Below are 19,853 nucleotides of genomic sequence, written 5' to 3'. Positions count from 1 at the left end.
GCCTTTTTTTTTTTTTTTTTTAAGCACCTTGAATATGTCATCTCATTGCTTTCTGGCCTCTGCAGTGTCTCATGCATTCAGATGCAACCATTCCAAGCCACGTCCTTGTAGTAATCATTATGCAATAATGGCCAATAATGGCCAGTGCAGCAGACACCTGGCCTCTCAAACACTTCACTTGAAGTGCTTCATCAACAATTTCATTAACTGTGATGCTATTTCATGCCATAGATTCCTAGAATTCTGTTTCTGCCAAAAAAGCTCCACAGCATATTCAAGTACAAACCAGATCCCAAATACCCTCTTTCACAGTTGATCTTTAAGGACCACTCCTGGTGCCAATTCTTTCCAACCAGGAGACCAGTTTTAACAGAGATTTAATATAAAGTATTTTAAAGTAAGAACTAGGTAGGGAATTGAAAAGGCAGAGGTAGTAATTGCAAGAAGCAGCAATCCTGTCTGTGGCTGAAGGTAAAAAGGCGAGATGTTAGGATTATTAAAATTTAAAGATTTAGAAGAGAACCCAAAGAGCGAGGATTCACTTTGGGGAGGGGCACTTACTTGGGTGGTACTACAGCCTTCAACTCAGAGAATGAACCCCATGGAGCTGAGGCAGATTTTTGAGAGAAAAATGCCAGCTGGCTGGTACTGGTATTTCTGAGAGTGACCATAGTAAGTCAGTGTGGAAAACTGCAGAATGGAGCCAAGTGCCTTCGCCAGGGTGAAGGGCCATTGCTGAAGGGACACTGAGAGGAATAGGAAGCAAACAGGAAGCAGCAAGTCAGTCTCCTCCTTTATCATTCCAGTTTCCCTCCAAGACCCTCTATAGGCAGAGCTTAACTAGTAGCTCAAGACAGTAAAGCATCCGACTGCAAGGCAGGAGACCCAGGTTCAATCCCTGGGTTGGGAAGATCCCCTGGAGAAGGAAATGGCAACCCACTCCATTGTCCTTGCCTGGAGAATCCCGTGGACAAAGGAGCCTGGTGGGCTACAGTCCATGGGGTTGCAAAGAATCAGACACAACTGAGCGACTAACAAACACACACACACACAAATGAGAACCAGAAGGCATATAAAAAATGCAGTGTGCAGCGTTCCAGCCCTAACATCATGTAGGATGAAAGGGTATGTTGAAGCTAAGAGACAACAGCTTCATAATTGGCACATTACCTCCTGACTTTTTTCCCCTATGATGATGGATCTATTTGGATTTTCTCCTTGAGTCTATTATGGCTATTTTGTTTGCTGTTTCATTTTATATTTCTAAAGAACCATTCAGGATTACATTCATCTGCATGGACTAGGATACCTGAAATAAAAATGATCCAAAGATTATCTGAAAGTAGTCCAGATGTAGGTTGTTCTGGGATATAATGCTGTTATGAACTCAGGATTTTTCTATTTTGTTGCTTTGTGATTCTCCACAAATAGTTCCTTATCTTTATGGTCCAAGAATCCTGTGTGAACTCCAGTCATCATGCCCATTTCCCAGCTAGCAGGAAGGAAAAAGGGAAGGGAAAGGACATGGCCACTTCCTCTAAGGGCATCGTCTGTAGCTGAATCATATGGTCACTCTTACTTACAAGGGAGGCTGACAGATGTTCTATGAGCAGACATGTGTCCAGCTAAAAGTTGAGGAGTCTTAAGAATCAATACTGGGGACTACTGTAGCTCTGCTACACAGGGGTATTGTGCTAGGGATCCGCCCACTTTTTTGGAGTGGGGAGTGCGGAATTTTAATATGGTGTTCTTACCCTGTATGCCATCAACTAGTCCATAGCCCCCCGTCATTTCTCCCTAATTTATATAGATGGTATACCCATTTTCTGCTGAATTGTGTAAGGGCAGTCAGTGGTGGCATAAATTGAGAAAGGATAGAGAAGGTGCTCTTACAGAGCCCAATAAATTCATCTATTTCCAGCTTTATTCCTTACCAGCATCCTTAAAAAGAGCAGTCCTAACTTCTGAGATGTTCCTGGACCCTGCAGGGTCGATTTATTTCTCCTTGTTAGCTCTCTACTGTGCCATAAGATTAGAACAGAGAATGCTAAAACCAAGTCAGCTGGTCATCTGCTTTCCTTCTTCCAACAACTGAATATTTTTCATCTGTCATTAACTCTTCTTTGTGACTTTTAAAAAATAATATTAAAAAAACATTCACTTTTGGCTGTCCTGAGTCTGTCGCTGCATGTGGGCTTCCTCCACTTGCAGCAAGTGGGGGCTACTCTCCAGTTGTGGTGCACAGGTTTCTCATTGCAGTGGCTGCTTCTGTTGTGGACATGGGCACACGATAGTGCTGCTAAAGCAGGCAACGTGATGATGGTTGTGGAAACTTCCATTACCTTCTACCAATTCAAATCTAACAAGAGACCTCAATTCAGAGCTCTTAGTTCCCCATGAACATATCCTTCCTTGCCAAACAAAAGTAATAGCTGTTATTCACGTGATTATGTGACAAGTACTGCATCAAGCACTTCAGTTTTATTTAAATAGATCATTTCATTGTCAACTTCTCAACCACTTCATGAAATCAGCATCATTATCACAGTTCCTTCTTTTACAGATGCAGAAAAGAAGGCTCAGAGGTTGGATTATTTCCCCAATCATACAGCTCATAGACGAGCATGATATCTTCATCCAAGATTGTTTCAGGAAGGTGTGCAGTTTTGATGCTGAGGGCTTACAAACTGTATTTTTTCTGGTGTGATGTTTCTTGTGGCATTTGAGTGGTAGATTATAGAAAGCCCTTGAAAGTGAACTTTCCAACTTGCTAGTACCTCTAATGTCTTTGTTTTGCACTCACCTCACTCTCGATTCGGAGAAGGCAATGGCACCCCACTCCAGTCCTCTTGCCTGGAAAATCCCATGGACGGAGGAGCCTGGTAGGGTGCAGTCCATGGGGTCGCAAAGAGTTGGACATGACTGAGCAACTTCACTTTCACACATTGGAGGAGGAAATGGCAACCCACTTCAGTGCTCTTGCCTGGAGAATCCCAGGGACGGGGGAGCCTGGTGGGCTGCTGTCTATGGGGTCGCACAGAGTCGGACACGACTGAAGTGATTTAGCAGCAGCACTCTTGATTACCTGCTCCGTTCCACAGGCCTGAATTTTGACACCCAGTCCTGCTCACCTCCATAGCCTTAAACTCAGCAAAGCATCTCTGCTGACTGACAGACTCTAATCCTGGCCACATCAGTCACAGCAACCCTAACTACTTAACAGAAATCTTGGATTAATCTTGTCAAATTCATATAACAGTTAATTCTACATGTAAACATCCCCAGAAGTTAATTTTTTTATACACTCAACTTCAGTATTCTAATCTAGGAAACACCAGACTTATTCCTTCACATATTCAACTAAAATTTAATGCTTGCTGCTGCTGCTAAGTCACTTCAGTCGTGTCTGACTCTGTGCGACCCCATAGATGGCAGCCCACCAGGCTCCCCTATCCCTGGGATTCTCCAGGCAAGAACACTGGAGTGGGTTGCCACTTCCTTCTTCAATGCATGAAAGTGAAAAGTTAAAGTGAAGTCGCTCAGTCACGTCCGACCCTCAACGACCCCATGGACTGCAGGCTTCCAGGCTCCTCCGTCCATGGGATTTTCCAGGCAAGAGTACTGGAGTGGGGTGCCATTGCCTTCTCCGTAAGAGATGCTGATGGCTTCAATTCAGGTGATGGCTTTGGAGAGAAGTGATTTTGTAATTGGAATGGGCAGTATTCGATCTGTTAGATGTGAGAAGGAAAGAGAAGGGACCTGAAGCTTTCTGGAGAGGGTAGATGGCATTTTTTGAATGTGCACAGGTTTGGATGGGAGTTTGAAGTACATGTGAGTCAAACGAAAGCAAACATCATCTGGAGATAATTGTCTTCTGAGGGCACAAGCCTTTTGATGGTATTTTAAACATGAAGGCAAAACAGAAAGGACCAGGAAAAGGACTGAGTTTTCAACAATTCCAGCACTCAAAGGTTATTGACAACAACCAGTGCAAGTCATTGCTCTTCTTTTTACATTAGTAAGGAGTTCATGAAATTTTATTTAATTTCAAGGGTACAGGCAAGAAGCAAATTTCACAGTTAAACACAGAAATAATGCAGCAATGTAATTACTGGCTTGAACGGCTGTACTTGAGGTTGTTCAGAGTGTCAAGAACTATCTGGATTATCAGCTATCCCGTTTTCTCCATTCTTCAGCTATTTGCCATGCCAGGATCCATTAGTCCTAACTAGAATGGAAATAAAGTGTACTTACAGAGATAATATTTTATTCTTAAGATGCCAGAGAATGTAGAACACCTTTCTGAATAGAGTATTCTTCAGTCTATATTTCCCCTATGTTTACCTCTAAGTCAACTTGAAGCACAGCCTGCAGGAGTTCAGCTTTAAAAAAAATGGTTTAAACTATTTTCATCCTAAGATATTTTAAAATGGTTATTACACTGACTGGAAATTCCCTGAAACAACTCAATTATATTTGATAACTTTGTAGCACCCCAAATTCATTATACATATTGAATGCATAGTTTGCAGACCTACACTAATACAACTATAAACATTCTAACTGTATCACAGTTTAATGAGATATTGGTCCCTCTCGATCAAGTCTACAAAGCAAAGGACTGAGCAGATTTGTTGCCGCTGTCTCCTCTAGGGCACTAGAGTAGGCACAAGCAGTTGAAGCCTTTACTTGAAGGTTAATTGAGTTAATAACTTGACAGCAATTGAGTGAATTTGTAAAATATTCTCACCCTTTTTTCAATTAAGAAGTGAAATTATAATCTTGGAATAAAGATAAAAGGATTATAAGTGCATTGGAAAATTAAAACGACTGGATTTGGTAATGGTGGCTAATAGCCATAGTTATATAGAAAGAAAAAAAAATAGAGAGGGAAAGGGAGTTTGGAAATCTTTCTGATCCAAACCAAATTTCATACAATTATGCAAGATTGTGTTTAAGTACAAATCCACTGCAATTCAAGTTTTTTAGATAGAGGCCAATTATAAATTCATTATAGAAGTCAAAAGCACTTATTTTCTAGATTCCGCTTTTATAAAGCCATCTAAAAATGTATTTCTTAATAATTATATGTGAAACCACTAGGCCTCAGTAGGCTGGTGAGTAGACATACTCTTTATCAATACTAGAGCACTAATATTTTACATGAAAGATCACAGCAAGGCAGTTTACTCGAGTTGTCACAGAAATGCAATAGCCTGTTTAACATGGCACCTGTAAATAGCATCGGAGGAAATTTTTACACAGGTAATTCAGTAGTCTAGGTATTAATAAAGTACACTAAAACTTTGGCATCTATGTTACATTTTCAACCAGCCAATAATAGTTCTATCAGTTCCTGCAAGCAGCTTACTTGGGTATGACTGTAGACTCACTGGTAAAATTTCAATGCCATTTATCAATGTGTTATAACCTACTTTAATTAGATCATTCACCTAGGATTTTAACTGATTTTTATAGATGAGAAGGAACCTGAATGGTTCTAATTATGAATACATTGCCAAATCAAGCAAGAATCGATCAAGACGTCCAAAGCCAACGGGAAATGATTTGTCTCATGCCTGTGGCAGGAAGGGTGTAAAGCACAGCTGTTAAATGATGGTGAATGGCAGAAAACAATACTGCTTCAGGATTTGGACACACATAAAGGTATGTCTGCCAATGCAAACGTCTGCCACTAGGTGGTCCTCCCCCTAAAAAATACATTAGGGTGTGAGTTCTCAAATGGGGGCAGTGTCACTCCCAAACAGGACCCCAAACCCCTCTTATACTCTTCATGTAAAAAGCAGATACAATACATATACAGCATATATGTGATACTAAAATTCATTGGGGGAATTCCCTGGTGGTCCAGTGGTTAGGACTCCATGTTTTCAATGCTGAGGGCACACATTCAAACCCTGGTTGGGGAACTGAGAACCTGCAAGCCATATAGTATGGCCAAAATAAAGTTTAAAATGCTTTAGGGATAGGGTTGATGAGGAAAAAACCCTTAAAAACATTGAATTGGAAATAAATCTCAGTCATAAGCATTTCTTCTCCCCACCATCACTATGCTGTGTTAAAATATCCTGTGGCATTTGGAACTTCCTTAAGAATATAATAAATGTCTCTAGGACAATACTCCCAGAATAATTAAGATTAATAAATTTAATCAGCTCTAAGTACACATTTAATTATGGTATCTAAGAGGAGATTTATCCTTAGAAACTGACACCAAGTTAGGAAAATCAATGAACATTTATCGGATCATGATTACAAGTACAATCTTAACATCTATATTTACATATTTGAGGTTGGCACTGGCAGCTGAGACTCAAAATTGCCACTTAAAATTCAGAATGAAAATCTGCTAAGTCTTTTTTAGAAAGCATTCCCTTTCTTTACACTACACTGTCATAGGTGACATCCATTTACTGTTAATATTGTAGTAAATAAACACTACTTTGTCATTATGAAGGAAAAAACTGATCAGACAAAGATCATAATGTAGTTTTCTGGAAAACTACATACACTTTCACTATACACAGTATATAATAAACAAGGTACACTCTGTACTGCAGTAACATGCAATGGTTTGGTTGTAGAAATGTTAATGTAATTTCTGCTACATCAGAATTCTGTGAAGTTGGGAGTCATAAGGATGAAAAGAGCAATTATTTAATGGTTACACAGTAGATACATCTGACACATAACACAGTTACCACTAGGTATCAGCATGGAATTTACAAACAAAAACTAAAAAAAAAAAAAAAAAAAAAAAGAAGACTGACCTATATAAACCTAAGTGTAAGGATGGACTTTATTTTTTTAAAAAAGTCTTTTGAGGACTACAAATTACAAAGTAAAAGCAGATCACTATGTAGAAACCTAGTGAATACATTTTGCCTGTGCATGAAAGCTTTATCAAAAGTCATTCATTTAACAATTTCACCCCCTTCACAATGGTATCAATTATAATGCTCTTCTTCATAAGGTTATACCTTTATTTCAAACTATATTACATGTTATTCCCTCAAGATAAACTTCTAAACACAAATTCTTGGCTCATAAGAATGGCACCTTTGAAAAAGGCAATTCCCACTCAAGTCTCTTGTGGCATTATTCCAAGTTTGTTTCTTTCACCAGTCAAAAAACTTTCAAAGTGTTCACTTTCAACATGAAATCTTTCCAGCAAAAAGCGTGGCCACACTTTGTTTTCTAATGACTACATATAAAGACAGGTAGCAGCAAGAAAAGATGGAAAGTAAACAGGCAGCCATTAAAATAAATGGATCAACTGTATAGAAGAGATATTTGGCTCATGGCAATTAGAAAAACTGGCAACTAGGTTAAGTTAACAGCCAGGTAAGTGAGTCATAAATGAACCTGTGAAGAGAATGAAGCTGGTCCACTATGACCAAGTAGGAATACATCATTATCACCACACTTCACTCTTTACAACAAATACGCTAAGCCAATGGGCAATATTGAGTTGTATTTGGAGTCCCAATTAGAACATGCTGATCATTTTTCTTTCAACAATTTTCTGGGTTTAGTACAGTCATTTGCTTTACTTGCACTATTTTCAGTCCTCTCTCATGAATCTAAGTGCAGGGTAAGTGTAAAATACTTTAAATGACAAGGCTTTTTCCAAGGTATATTTGAAAATGGCTTTGTGAAAAGAATATTCATTTGTTTTGTGTGGAAAGAAACAAACTGAATGCAAAAGTTTCTCAATGGGGAAAAGCTTAATTTTTCTCTTCCCACTACCTTTGCCACATACAATTTCCCAAATACCCCACTTTCAAGTTTGTTCTCCATGGCTTCATTTTAGGGAATGAAAATCAGAGAGCAGACAATTGAGCTCAAGTACATCTGGGGCTAAAAATGCCAAGAAAATGTTAACATGGAAGCAATGGTCCAGATACTCAAGATTCATGTTAATGAATTCAATTACTGTATATGATAGTTTTCATTGATGAGCAGGGCTTTGGGCATATCAAATTATCACACAAATCACTGCCTTCTGAGACACTGGATACTTTTACAGTTTAATTTGCAAACAGAATTTTTATAACAAATTATTTTTAACCAAATCATATCTTGAAAACTGTTTATATAGAAAACCCAGGGAATAAAGTGAACTGTTCATTGTGGAAGGCTTTAAATTACATTATTACAGTAGAAAATACAGGAGGTAGAAGATAACTGAAAAGACTAATGCAACATCAGATTCAAATCTATAGCTCCTGCAGCTACTTAAAACATGGTTTTAGAAACTAAATCCAACATTTCCAGTAACCATAGAAACAGTTAAAATAAAATTTGCCATGAAAGCCCTTATATCATGCTTGATATAGGGAGGTAGGAAGATGTAAGAACCAGGACACATGAGACATGACATTTTATCTACAACTCCTGTTTGCTTTACTGAGGGTGTAGTTTCAAAATTCAGTCACCTTCTTCAGCTTCAGACTCAGATTCTAGAAAAGGGGAAAAGTGCAATCAAGCATTACATGATATCAGAAAGTAAAAGTTCCATTTATAACTTTACTTAAAAAAATTTTTATTAATAATGATCTACTCATATGAGGAGGATATCAAAAAGTATGTATCTGTAAATCTCAAAATTCATAAATATTTGGATTTCACTGGTGGCTCAGATGGTAAAGAAATCTGCAATGCAGGAAACCCGGGTTCAGTCCCGGGGTTGGGAAGATCCCCTGGAGGGCATGGCAACCCAACTCCAGTATTCTTGCCTGGAGAATTCCATGGACAGAGGAGTCTGGGAGGCTACAGCCCATGGGGTTCCAGAGTTGGACATGAGTGATTGACTAATACACACAATCTCAAAATTTTCAATTTTCCTAAGAATTTTAGTATTATGGCCAATTCATCAAAATACCTGAAGTCTAGTTTTTCTCCCCTGCCTTAAAGTAAATGAGTTTTTGGAGGTGTGTCATTAATGAACAAAAATCTGTACTTTAGGTACAAAATGGTATCTGAATGAAAGATGACATGTATGGACATATTCTTGTCCACATGAAAATAAGTTCTCAGGCTTTACCAAACAGACTGCACAAATGAAAAGACTTACCTTCTTCAGCATTTTTGAGCCACTCTACAAACTTTTTCATTTGCTCAAGGAAGACACTCTTCCCCTTGGCAACGTGTGCATCTTTATACCATTTTAGAATGGGTTCTTCACTCAGAACTTCAGCTGTAAAGAAGAGAGCAACCTTTACATTTGTGGAGTATTCATACAGTACTTCCATAACTAAGGCAGAGTTAGAAACTCCCTAAGGTGCACATACCTTCATAGCAATTTTGTTTTTATTGAAATGTGGAGGAAAACCAATTATTTTTGTTGCTTACAAAAATAAATCTGTATTCAACACTCAACTAGTTTCTTCAACAAACTAATTTTTGAAGAAAAGATGAAATGAGAACCATATACTAAGAAACTTTTTATCAACTTGTAGAGTGATTCTCTCAACCGAAGGCAACCTGATCCCCTGGGGACATCAGACAATGTTAACAGACGTTGCTGGTTGTTGCACTGGGGAGATGTGCTACTGGTGCCTGTTGGCTGATGCCAGGGATGCTGTTAAACACTCTATAATGCACGGACAGTCATCTACAAAACAGTTTTCTGGCCCCAAACAGTAGTGTCAAGGTTGAGAAATCTTGTGATAAATGATTAGGGATATTTGATAGATAATTAAAAAGATTATTCTACGTGTGGTACTGTGATTTTACTTAAAAGTCCAGTGTTTTATCGATAAAATTAAAAGTTATTTATTAACTTTTCCAGAATTAAATGAGGATTTTAAAGACTTACTTCTAAACAATCTGGAGGAAGTAAGTGGAGGTATAGATACTTTAAGGAAACCTAACCACAAGTTGATAATCACCAAAGCACAGGGTGCTTAAAAAAAAAAAAAAAAAAATCTGGGGATGCAGGTGGGCCTCTAGGTTTAAAATATGGGAACCAAGAAAATCATTTGTCTGGGGAAGAGGACTGCAGCAGTTGAAGTCAGAGGCTCATCAAGAAGGCTTTAGAGATGTTTTAATGATAATGCACTAAAAATGTATCCAATTATATCAGACAACTCAGCCCTATGATTAGAGTGAAATACTTTAGGGTGCTGATGTTCAGAGAACTACTCATTAGAATTATTTTGAGTTTTCTAGGTTTTGCAATAAACATATTAACAAAATTCAAAATTTAAATTACCTTTATAAAAAAGCACCACTATTTTCTGGAAGGCTTTCATGAAATGAATGTTGTCATAGCAGTACTCCTGAATCTTCAGTAACAGAGTCAGCTCAGACTGACCTTGAGTTGTAAAGGCAGCAAGTAGAGGGCTGTATTGCTTTTAAAGGGAAAAGAGAAAAGATTTATTCATTCAGTACAATGTTTGTACTGAATGTACTAAATTTGTACATTCAGTACAAACTCCTAAAAGACCACAACTCATCTTTTACAATCACTATATATTCTATTTAGTGGAAGTTGTTTTTTTTTTTTTTAAAAAGGCAGAAAAATCTCTTAAGCATTTAAATCAAAGAGGCAATACTAAACCAAGGATTCCAGATAACTGCAACTACAATCTTAATATTTTAAAGGGAAAAAAGAGAGAATCCTCCTATTTTTCAATATTCTTTCAAAAGCAAACACCAAATTACAGTTTTAAGCTACTTTTAAACATGTATTTGTTTTTATCCTGTGAGCAACAGAAAGCCCAAGTTAAGACTTTTTAAAAGGTTATCACCAATACTTAATATGTTATTTGTCTACTTACTGGTGGTTTACCCCCAGAAACCATAGGATATGATAAATCCTTTTGGAAAAGTTCAGACGGTGCACTTATCCCCACTTACAAAAGTAATGTTTTATCAGGCACAATTCTAATACCTTCAAGTGCTTGATGGCTTGCTCTGCTACAAGCTCCTCTTTTTTGTTCCATTCCACGGTGCTCATTACGCTGGACCATACTATTCCAATGACAACGGGTTCTGGGATGTTGTTTTTTTTCATTTCTTCCTTGACATACAAAATTATCTGCAAAAGAATCCAAATTTCGTACAGAAATAAGTATAATATTTAGTACAGAACTAAGTTTGATACTATACATATCAAACTTACAAAAAGCATAGACCTTTCCATGCAACTAGCAAAGATCAGGAGACCACATACAACCAACCACATAACTTTTAAAACTAGAAGGTATAGACTTCTACTTCTAAACCTTATGTTACACATAAGCAAATTACCTAAGAAAAGCCCATGATGGAAACAGAAAGGTCTGTCTATTGGCCTGCACCCTACAAAATCCCCAACTATTTGGATTTGGGGGCACATGTTAGGCACCAAATATGAAAAAGACTGAGGCAAAGCCCCAGCATAACATTCTATAGCTATTATTAAAACTCACTCTGGTGAAATACTTACATCCTTAAATGGATCACCACGGGACATCTGTTCTTGAAGTTCTTTCTGGAGTTCCTTACGAGCTCCTATGGTTTGCTGATTCCGAACATATTCTGAAAGCTCTTTCAAGCCTGCCTCAGTAAAATACTTTGTGAAGTGTTCAACGCTTTGTTTATTGGCAGGAAAAAGTTCCTGAAATGAGAATTTAATCTGGTTAAATGGTCTTCAAATCATTCAAAAAACACATTTTCCCTCTTCTCACAGATTAAAAATGGGAAAGCTGCCGGTCATATTTTCCTTAAGTGTTGTCAAGAAAGTGAAGAATGAAAAGTCACAAACCATCAGTCTGTTATCCATGCTCACTTTCCGAAGACTTGCAGCTACTGCATTGATATCTTTTTCATTTATCCATGATTTAAAGAGCTTTACAGCAAAAGCTGCTGAAACCCCTGTAGAAAAACAGAGCTTATTTAACAGAAGTACCTTCTTGGATTCCAATGACTTTGTCTCCCCATGTCCTCTCTCTGAAGGTCCAGCACACAGGATTATTCACTTTATCCCCAAACCTCCCTCTGCCACTGTTTACCGACGCATTCCAATTCCTCTACTCTACCACTTGTTGTGTACTGTTAGTCAAGTTAGATTTTCCTGATGTGTAAAATGAGAGTGACGATTCTTACATTTGACAGGGTTGTTCTGAGTATTACATTCAGGCATGTTAAATACTCAGTAATCAAAGCAGTAAAAAAATATTAGCTTTTAAGTTACTGTACAGAACAATTTAACTATGGAAATCATAAAAGGGAACTTGTTTTTCTTTTCAGCTTGCCATTTCCCCCATTTTCTCTATTCAAAATGTTCCCAAGTGTCCCAATTGGAATTAATCTCTCTGGGTTTCCACAGCATTTCTATATTTACTTTACAATCAATCACATTTTGTCTAGACCCTGGATATTTGGTGTATGTCTAAATGCTGAAGTTATGCATTAAATGACTGAAATGAAATGAACCAATTAAATTCAAGGATACTAGTTAAAAAAACTATCACACAAGTCAAATCTATACAAACTATATCCGAACTTCAGTTCATCTTTTATGCTCTTATCTACACCACTCTCAGCCAACTAGAGATTATCCATTTATGAAAGGTTGATTACCTTCTTTAACCAAATTCTCATTGTAAAGGCTATTAAGAATGGATGCATTAAGTGTTCCATTAGCCAGAAGAACACCAGTCAACATAGCCAGCTTGTTCCTTTCCGACTCTGAAAAACCCTTTAAGAACAGCAGCAGCTATAAAAGTAAATAGTCAAGGGTTAAAAGAGCAACTGTATTATATAAAGAGAAGCAGTAAAGCATATTATATTGGTTAAAACTATGGGCTCTGAAGTCTAACCACTCAAGTTTATATCTCAGTTATAATACTGAATAATCTTAGGCAAGTCACTTAACCTCTGGCGCAGTCTCCTCTCATCCACATGTAAATGTGTAAAATAAAACTTGCTACACAGGGCTTTTGAGAGTATTGAATGAGTTAATATTAACTTTACCAAATTTTCTGTGCACTGATATGTACACTATCTGACTCTGACAGCAAGCATGGTAAATTTCTCTTTGTCAAGGTAGTTAGCTCTGATCTGTTACTCTGACTTTTGAACAAACTCCACTTGGATTTTTACCCCTTTGCCACTTGTTTGAACACAGAACTAAGAAACAGTGTACAGCAAATTAAACTACATGATATACTCCAAACTTCATTTCAAAGACAGCCCACCTAAATATCTAAAATTATCTCAAATCCATGGCAGAATTAGGATTTAACATCCCCTTCTTTGGCCCCCAACCTTTTGTTTTCCACAAAGGATATTGCTGTTCATACCTTTTTAACTTCATCTTCAAAACCTTTCTCCAGGTATTTGTAGCGCCTGATTAACTTGTTAAAAACCTGTAAGAATTAATGAAGGAACTGAATAACTTCATATGTAGAAATGTCAGATACCCAAAAGATCTAAATCAGGGAAACTAAGACCTCGCCACAGTATCTCTAGAACAGCAAAGAAATGAGCCTTTCATTAGATGTTTAATCAGCTTAGGAAGTCTTGTCCTTTCCGAAATCCTACAATATACCCATAATGTTAACACTTTAATCACCAGCCCCAATAGACTTTTACTGCCAAAGTATCAAAGCACAAATTAATTACTGCTCAAATATAAGTCATTTACCTATCTGTAGAATATTAACAGAAGATCATAAAATATAGTTCTACTTTCTGAATGACAAAGACAACAACCCTTAGGTTAGATATACTTGTATGAACTTTCAAATGAGATTTTGACTGATAAAGAAGCTAATCTGCCTATAACTCATTCAACTTTAAAAAGCTATATGTAGAGTAATTTAATGATGTAAATCATGATAGGGAACTGATTTTCCTTTTTCAGCTTGACTTTTTTCCTTAAAAAAAAAAAAATGAATTAATTCTAGAAAAACAAACAAGAAAAGGAAAAGTAATTCAATTTTTTCCCTATTTTTTTTCTGCAATGCATTTTTAAGTTTCCAAATCATACTGTACACCAAGAACACCTCTAAACTTTCAGCTCAAATTCCTTCAACCTTCTACCACCAACCTCTTAAAAGCAGACTATTCCTTAAACATTAGCCAAATGGATAACAGCTAACTGAATTATGTAAAGTTTAATTTACCTGAGCAAACGCTTGCATGGTCTCTAGGTCTTCTTGTGCTGCAAACACACAGACATCTGTACGCATCATGTCATCTGCCAGTGTACCACCTGGGGCTAAAGTATATTTCACAAAAAAATTGCAATGACATTCATTTAAAATTAATAATTATTTCAACCTTTCTTTCTGATTTCACAGTTCCACCACTGAGCAACTGTTTGACTACATGCAAGCTATGGAAGACTCTCTAAGCCTCCATTCTTCATGTACACAAGTAAGAGTTCTCATTCCAGCAGGCTGGTATGAGGTTCAATACAATGTTACTACAAAAACATTTTGGAATACTTTAGGGAGCCATGGAAATGACATTACCAGCATCAATTGAGGATATATAACTAAGTAGCACATTCTGTTAAGATATCCTGAGCTGCTGAGAGTGAAGGCAGGAGTAAATTAGCAGGGCTATGAGTAGAAATATAATGTGAGCCACATAATGTAATTCTAAATCTCCTAGTAGCCACATTAAAAATAAGAAGTAAAATTAATTTTGATATACTTTAACCCAACACATCAAAAACATTAACATTTTAGTATTCAAAGTATTATTGAGATGTCTTATTCTATTTAACATTGTCTTCAAAATCCCCCTACTCTCAATTTGTACTCAGCACATTCTAATTAGCTAGTGGCTAATACATAGAAGAATGCAGAATTAGGCTTCAGTAACTTGTTGTTCAATTGCTAAGCTGTGTCCAACTCTGCCACCCTATGGACTCAGGTATAGTACTGTCCTGAATTGGCTCCAGGACTCTAGTGGACACCAAAATCTGTCAGTACTCAAGTCCCTTACATAAAAGGGAATGTGTGTGCTTAGTCACTCAGTTGTGTCCGACTCTGTGAACCAACCGACTGTAACCCGCCAGGCTCCTTTGTCCCTGGGGATCCTCCAGGCCAGAATATTGGAGTGGGTTGCCATGCCCTCCTCCAGGGGATCTTCCCAACCCAGGGATAAAACCCAGGTCTCCTGCATTGCAGGCAGATTCCTTACTACCTGAGCCACCAGGGAAGCCCATGAATACTGGAGTGGGTAGCCTATCCCTTCTCCAGGGGATCTCCCCAACCCAGGAATTGAACCAGGGTTACCAGGGGCATAGTATTTGTATACAACCTGCATTTATCCTTCTGTATATTTTAACGGTCTCTAGGTTGTACGTAATATCAAATACAATGTAAATGCTAAAAAATAGTTGCTGGATACAGAAAATACAAGTTTTGCTTTTTGGAACTTTCTGCTCCTCCCCTCCCTGGAAAATTTTTGATCCACAGTTGGGTTGAATCCATGGATGTGGAACCTTGGATATGGAGGCTTGTCTGTATAAAGTATTTGGTAAGACAGAACAAGAGATACGGATTTCTTCATTAATTCAGAGTATGCAAACACAAGTTGGAAAAATCACTGATGACAGATGTTTTGGGCTTATGTATCAGACTGAAAAGTCTTCTCCAAATGTTATGGTTCTGTCATGGGTTTCAAATATAAAGCTACACAGAGCAAGGCAATCTGCAAATTTACTATAATTTGAGAAGGGAAAAATACAACACACTTCCCATAAGACCCAGACACTTACCCAGCATTCCACCAGCCACCAGAATGTCAAAGAGTGTTTCTGCATATCGTCGGTAATCAAGTTTTGCTCCAGAAGCATCAAGAAACTTTGCTACTGCTTCCAAATCAGTACCAGTTTCAGTTAAGCCTTGAATAATGCAGTCTTGAAACTGAGTAGGGTCAAACCTCTCTTTTTCATCTGGAGGGAAAACCCCAAAACATTTAAGTTTTAAAAGGGCATGAAACCACTGCCCTGTGAAGCTGTAACTACTGAGTAAGTTAACCACATTCATTACAATTTCACTTATTTCAATACCTGGAAAAAACAAACGCTACTTAATTGCCTAAGACCTGTAACACAAGCAAACACAACAGGAGACTATACACACATCCTTTGCAAGTTGCACCTCTACGAGTGCAAGACAGGGCTGCCTATCACAAGAGGTGTATGGTTTTTCTCTATTTTTTCACGCTGGTCTCCTAAGTGACCTAAATGAGCTGGTGTGTTCCTACTGCTAGGAGACAATTTCCACCTGGAATGTGTCAAATTCAAGATATCTTCTATACCTCAGGTAAACTTTATTCCTGAGTGAAATTTTGTCTAAGTACGGACACCTCTTGATTTTCTTTAAATGACCATAACACTTTCTACTTTAAAAAAAAAAAAAATCACTCTAATACTTATTAAGGTAATTTCTAGAAAGTACATTTTTTTGAGTATCCAACACATGACATGGAGCAGTTATGAGTAGGGGCTCTGAATTTAAACTTCCTGATTTAAACTGAGACAGCACTTAGCTATCTGAAGTTGAGCAACTTAGTGCATTCTTCATGTCTGAATGTTCCTGATGTAAATGGTGATTAAGAGTAGGATCCATCTCATGACGTTGTTCTGAATATTAAACGACATAAATAAAATAGAAAGCACACTAAGCAGTGCCTTGGGTATATACCTAGCCTTTACTGTGCTGCTGTTACACACTCCAGGGTAGGGTTTGATTTCCCTATCTAGGTTAGATGATGTCTTAATTTCTACATAGCACCAGGGTGACCAAAGCTTGCCTAGGACTTTTCTTGTTTGCAACACTGAAAGGCCTATGTCCTGGGAACTCTATTCAGTCCCAGGCAAATCAGGATCCAATTATCAAAAACTAAGAGACCATGAGTAATCTCAATCTGCAACTGGGGAAGTGACATATCTTCCTGATACTAACAACAATATTAAAACTACTTGATAATGTATTATACCAGATAACATATACAGGCCTTTCCATTATAGAACTGTTCTGCTTACCAACTATTCTTCCTCTTGAGAAAATTTACTGGCCTAAAACTTAATGAATCTTCAAAGACTAGAATCAAAACACTCCTTGTTCCCTGCTGTAAGGCGGCAGGCTACAATTAGAAATTAGAAGATTCTTTAATATACATCTCAAAGTGTCTGCCACTCAGGGTTGAAAAACATAATTTATAACCAGTAGCCAACCCAGTTCTTTATTTCCTAAAAGTTTCCTGTAAGATAAGGTCAGTATGTACTTTTGAGCAATAACATTGAAAAGTTTAGGGGTAAAACATTAAAGCTAATACAAAATATATCTGAGACCACATCTCATTTAACTTTGTATCATGAGTTGCTACAGTATTCAATATTCCCCAAAGTATATAATAAAACACAAGTAGTTAATGCAATTCTTGTGCTTTAAAACAAAAACCTAAGTCTGTGAGGAAATAGTTTCAAAAGACAGTGCAATGTGAACTCTGTTCCATAATTAACTTCCATGGGTTAAAGTCTGATTTTTCTCTCACAAATGTTCACATAGCTTGGATGAAACTGGTAATCACATTAGGAGTTCTCCTTTTATAAACTGACCTTTTCTCTCAACCAAAATCTTGCTTAAATGAAATTTAGCGAGTGAAAATGAAGCCCTGAAGTCCACACTTTTTTTTTCTGTTTAGAGTCACTATATGTTCACAATAAAGACCATTCACTAGCTTGCTTAGATCTATGTTGATATTACAAATCTTAAAAGCAGTAGAAACAGTAAAGATATCTGACATGGCAGTCAACTACAAATTCAAGCTCCTTTCTGGCACTTTCTCTTTAAGTTTTAATACTAAGCAATAGCCTGCCAGAGGAACCAAAATATAAGTTATTCTGGAGGTCTGAAGAGAAGATATTAAAGTATAAATATTTACCTCTTTTTCTGGTTTTAAAACGCTGGCCTGATAGCGTTGGCTTTTGCTGCTTTTGATTATTCATAAAAGACACCCTAAGGGGGGAAAATAAGGCCTTAAAAATATCAGTGCCATAACATCCATTTTAAAAACAAAGCATCAAACCTTGGCCTAGTCACGGATAAACTACATAGAACATACACTTTCAGCCTAGCAATAGACCTGGGAAGGCATAAAGAATTACCTTTGCTTGATTAAATGTAAGTTCAAAACCTGCATTTCTCTCTACAAAAAACTCTTTAAAGATGAAATGTGAAGGCCACTTTTAAATGACTTCACAGCGCCACTGCGACTAGTGGCAAATCACCCATCATAAGCACAGTCTCCTCCTCGTTCCTGTTTAAATTCGCCTTCATCTTCCACTACTCTGAGCACCACAGAGGGCTAACAGAAACGACCACCGTAATTAGCAGGTATCCAAAACATGTATGTCAATTTAAAGACGCTATCAGAAGGCTAATGCCTTCATCCGAGGGCAGCACCACCCTACCCTCAAGTCGTGCCCGGGACCGTAGCGGTCGCCTGCACCACTCCAGCCGGCAAAAGGTGGCTGAGAGTGGGCCTAGCCTCCTCCACCCCATACCTTACAAGGCAAGCCTCCTGCCAGGGCACGTGTCTCCCCATTCAACCCTTCCCGGGCCTCCAGCCCAGCTACGGATAATCCACCCCCGCCCAAGGGCTGCTCCTCGCCCGCAGCCCCTTCTCCACTGACCCCGTGGTCGGCGGTGGCGGCCGCCTCAACGAGCGGACCAAAGGCGCCGAGGCGCTTCGCGCCGGGGGCCCCGCCGCCCCGTACATCCGCCCGCCCTCCAGCGAAAGCAGCGGCGGTGGAGGCGGCCGCAGTGCTGGTGGCGGCCCCGCCGCCCCGCCCGCCGGAACCCCCCACGCGTACATCACCCAACAGAGGCCGCGGCGGCTTTGTTACCCAGGCCGGGCAGGGCTGGACGAGGGCCTCCCTCGCCCACTGCCTCCGTCGGTAGAGCCGCGGGGCACACCCGCGCCCCGCGTTCCGGCCCGGGCAGCCGCCTCTCGACCTCCCCGCTGAAGCAGCCGCTCCGACCCCCGAATCCAAGCTCGAGATCTGGTCCGGCTTCATAAGCGGCCTCCGCCCGGGCCCATCCAAATCCGGCCGCACAGGACCCACCGGCTCCCTCACCCTCTACCCAGCGACGAGGGGCCGCAATCTCGGCCCAAGATGAGCAAGCCCCGCGACTCACCGAATTTAAGGCGATGAGAAAAGAGCCAGAAACCCCGGAGGTGGCAGCAACTGCGGCGGTGTCTCCTCTGCTACCGGAACTAACGCCAGGAGGAGGAGGAGGAAAGGGGTGCCACCCCCGCCCCGGCCGGTCTCCTATCGCGAGATTTCTTCCCCCGGTGCCCTACCCACCCTTCTCCACCTCTCCTGGATCACCGCTCAGCAGCCTAGGGTGGGAAAGGAAGCGAACGTGATTTTCAAAGATTCTTTATTCTTATATTGGGTTCCCGGTTTCCCGGATACTTAGACTAAACTAGCCCATCTTTCTTCCACCGCCGTGTCCTCCGGCCTCTTAGTTAGCACGTGGAGGGGCTTGGGAGAACGAATATCCCCCACCACCCCCGCCGGTGCCGAGGAAGTTGGATACATCCGTCCCAAATCCCTTCCGCACCGACCCTTCCACCCACTCCCCCTCCCACACCCTCCCCCTGCGCCGGAAGTTGAAGCCGGAAGTCTGGGGACGCCCAGGACATTCGTGGGTGGGAGCGGAGTTTAGTAAGGAGTTCTTTTCTGGCCTCTTCTCCGGCTGAAGTTGGAAAGAGCTTGCACAGACTAAGTCCGAAGCGGGGCAACGTTGCTCCGCGATGGTGGCTGGGTGGGGTTGTGTACTACCACTTCTAGGACGAGGAAAATCCAGGTA

At 39.5% G+C, this 19,853-nt stretch overlaps 1 protein-coding gene across 2 annotated transcripts; it reads right to left on the bottom strand.

The window, feature by feature from the left end:
- Positions 1–6,802: 6,802 nt before the first annotated feature.
- Positions 6,803–19,534, bottom strand: BZW1 (basic leucine zipper and W2 domains 1). 2 transcript variants are annotated; one of them, XM_055573060.1, is made up of 12 exons: positions 19,176–19,534; positions 17,920–17,993; positions 15,746–15,922; positions 14,139–14,233; positions 13,314–13,379; positions 12,592–12,727; positions 11,774–11,883; positions 11,456–11,626; positions 10,919–11,065; positions 10,238–10,376; positions 9,098–9,220; positions 6,803–8,483 (listed from the first exon to the last, which is right to left on the bottom strand). In XM_055573060.1, exons 2-12 carry the CDS (start codon positions 17,981–17,983, stop codon positions 8,452–8,454), a joined length of 1,260 nt encoding a protein of 419 aa, XP_055429035.1. In that variant the 5' UTR covers positions 17,984–17,993; positions 19,176–19,534; the 3' UTR covers positions 6,803–8,451. The 2 variants fall into 2 exon arrangements, with proteins under 2 accessions (XP_055429035.1, XP_055429036.1); XM_055573061.1 differs by lacking the exons at positions 14,139–14,233; positions 17,920–17,993; positions 19,176–19,534 and having other exon boundaries at positions 15,740–15,823.
- Between the last annotated feature and the right edge of the window lie 319 nt (positions 19,535–19,853).

Source organism: Bubalus kerabau, chromosome 3, assembly GCF_029407905.1.
Source record: "Bubalus kerabau isolate K-KA32 ecotype Philippines breed swamp buffalo chromosome 3, PCC_UOA_SB_1v2, whole genome shotgun sequence".
NCBI lineage: Eukaryota > Metazoa > Chordata > Mammalia > Artiodactyla > Bovidae > Bubalus > Bubalus kerabau.
The sequence above is the reverse complement of the archived record's forward strand: the minus strand, read 5'-3'. Positions and strand labels throughout refer to the sequence as shown.

Excerpts from the sequence above, each read along its gene's own strand:
- BZW1 (XM_055573060.1), bottom strand. The coding sequence starts at position 17,983 with ATGAATAATCAAAAGCAGCAAAAGCCAACGCTATCAGGCCAGCGTTTT. Across the intron at positions 15,923-17,919 it reads TTTTAAAACCAGAAAAAGAG|ATGAAAAAGAGAGGTTTGAC; the intron begins GTAAATATTTAT and ends TTTTCCCTCCAG. Across the intron at positions 10,377-10,918 it reads AAGCCATCAAGCACTTGAAG|CAATACAGCCCTCTACTTGC; the intron begins GTATTAGAATTG and ends TCCCTTTAAAAG.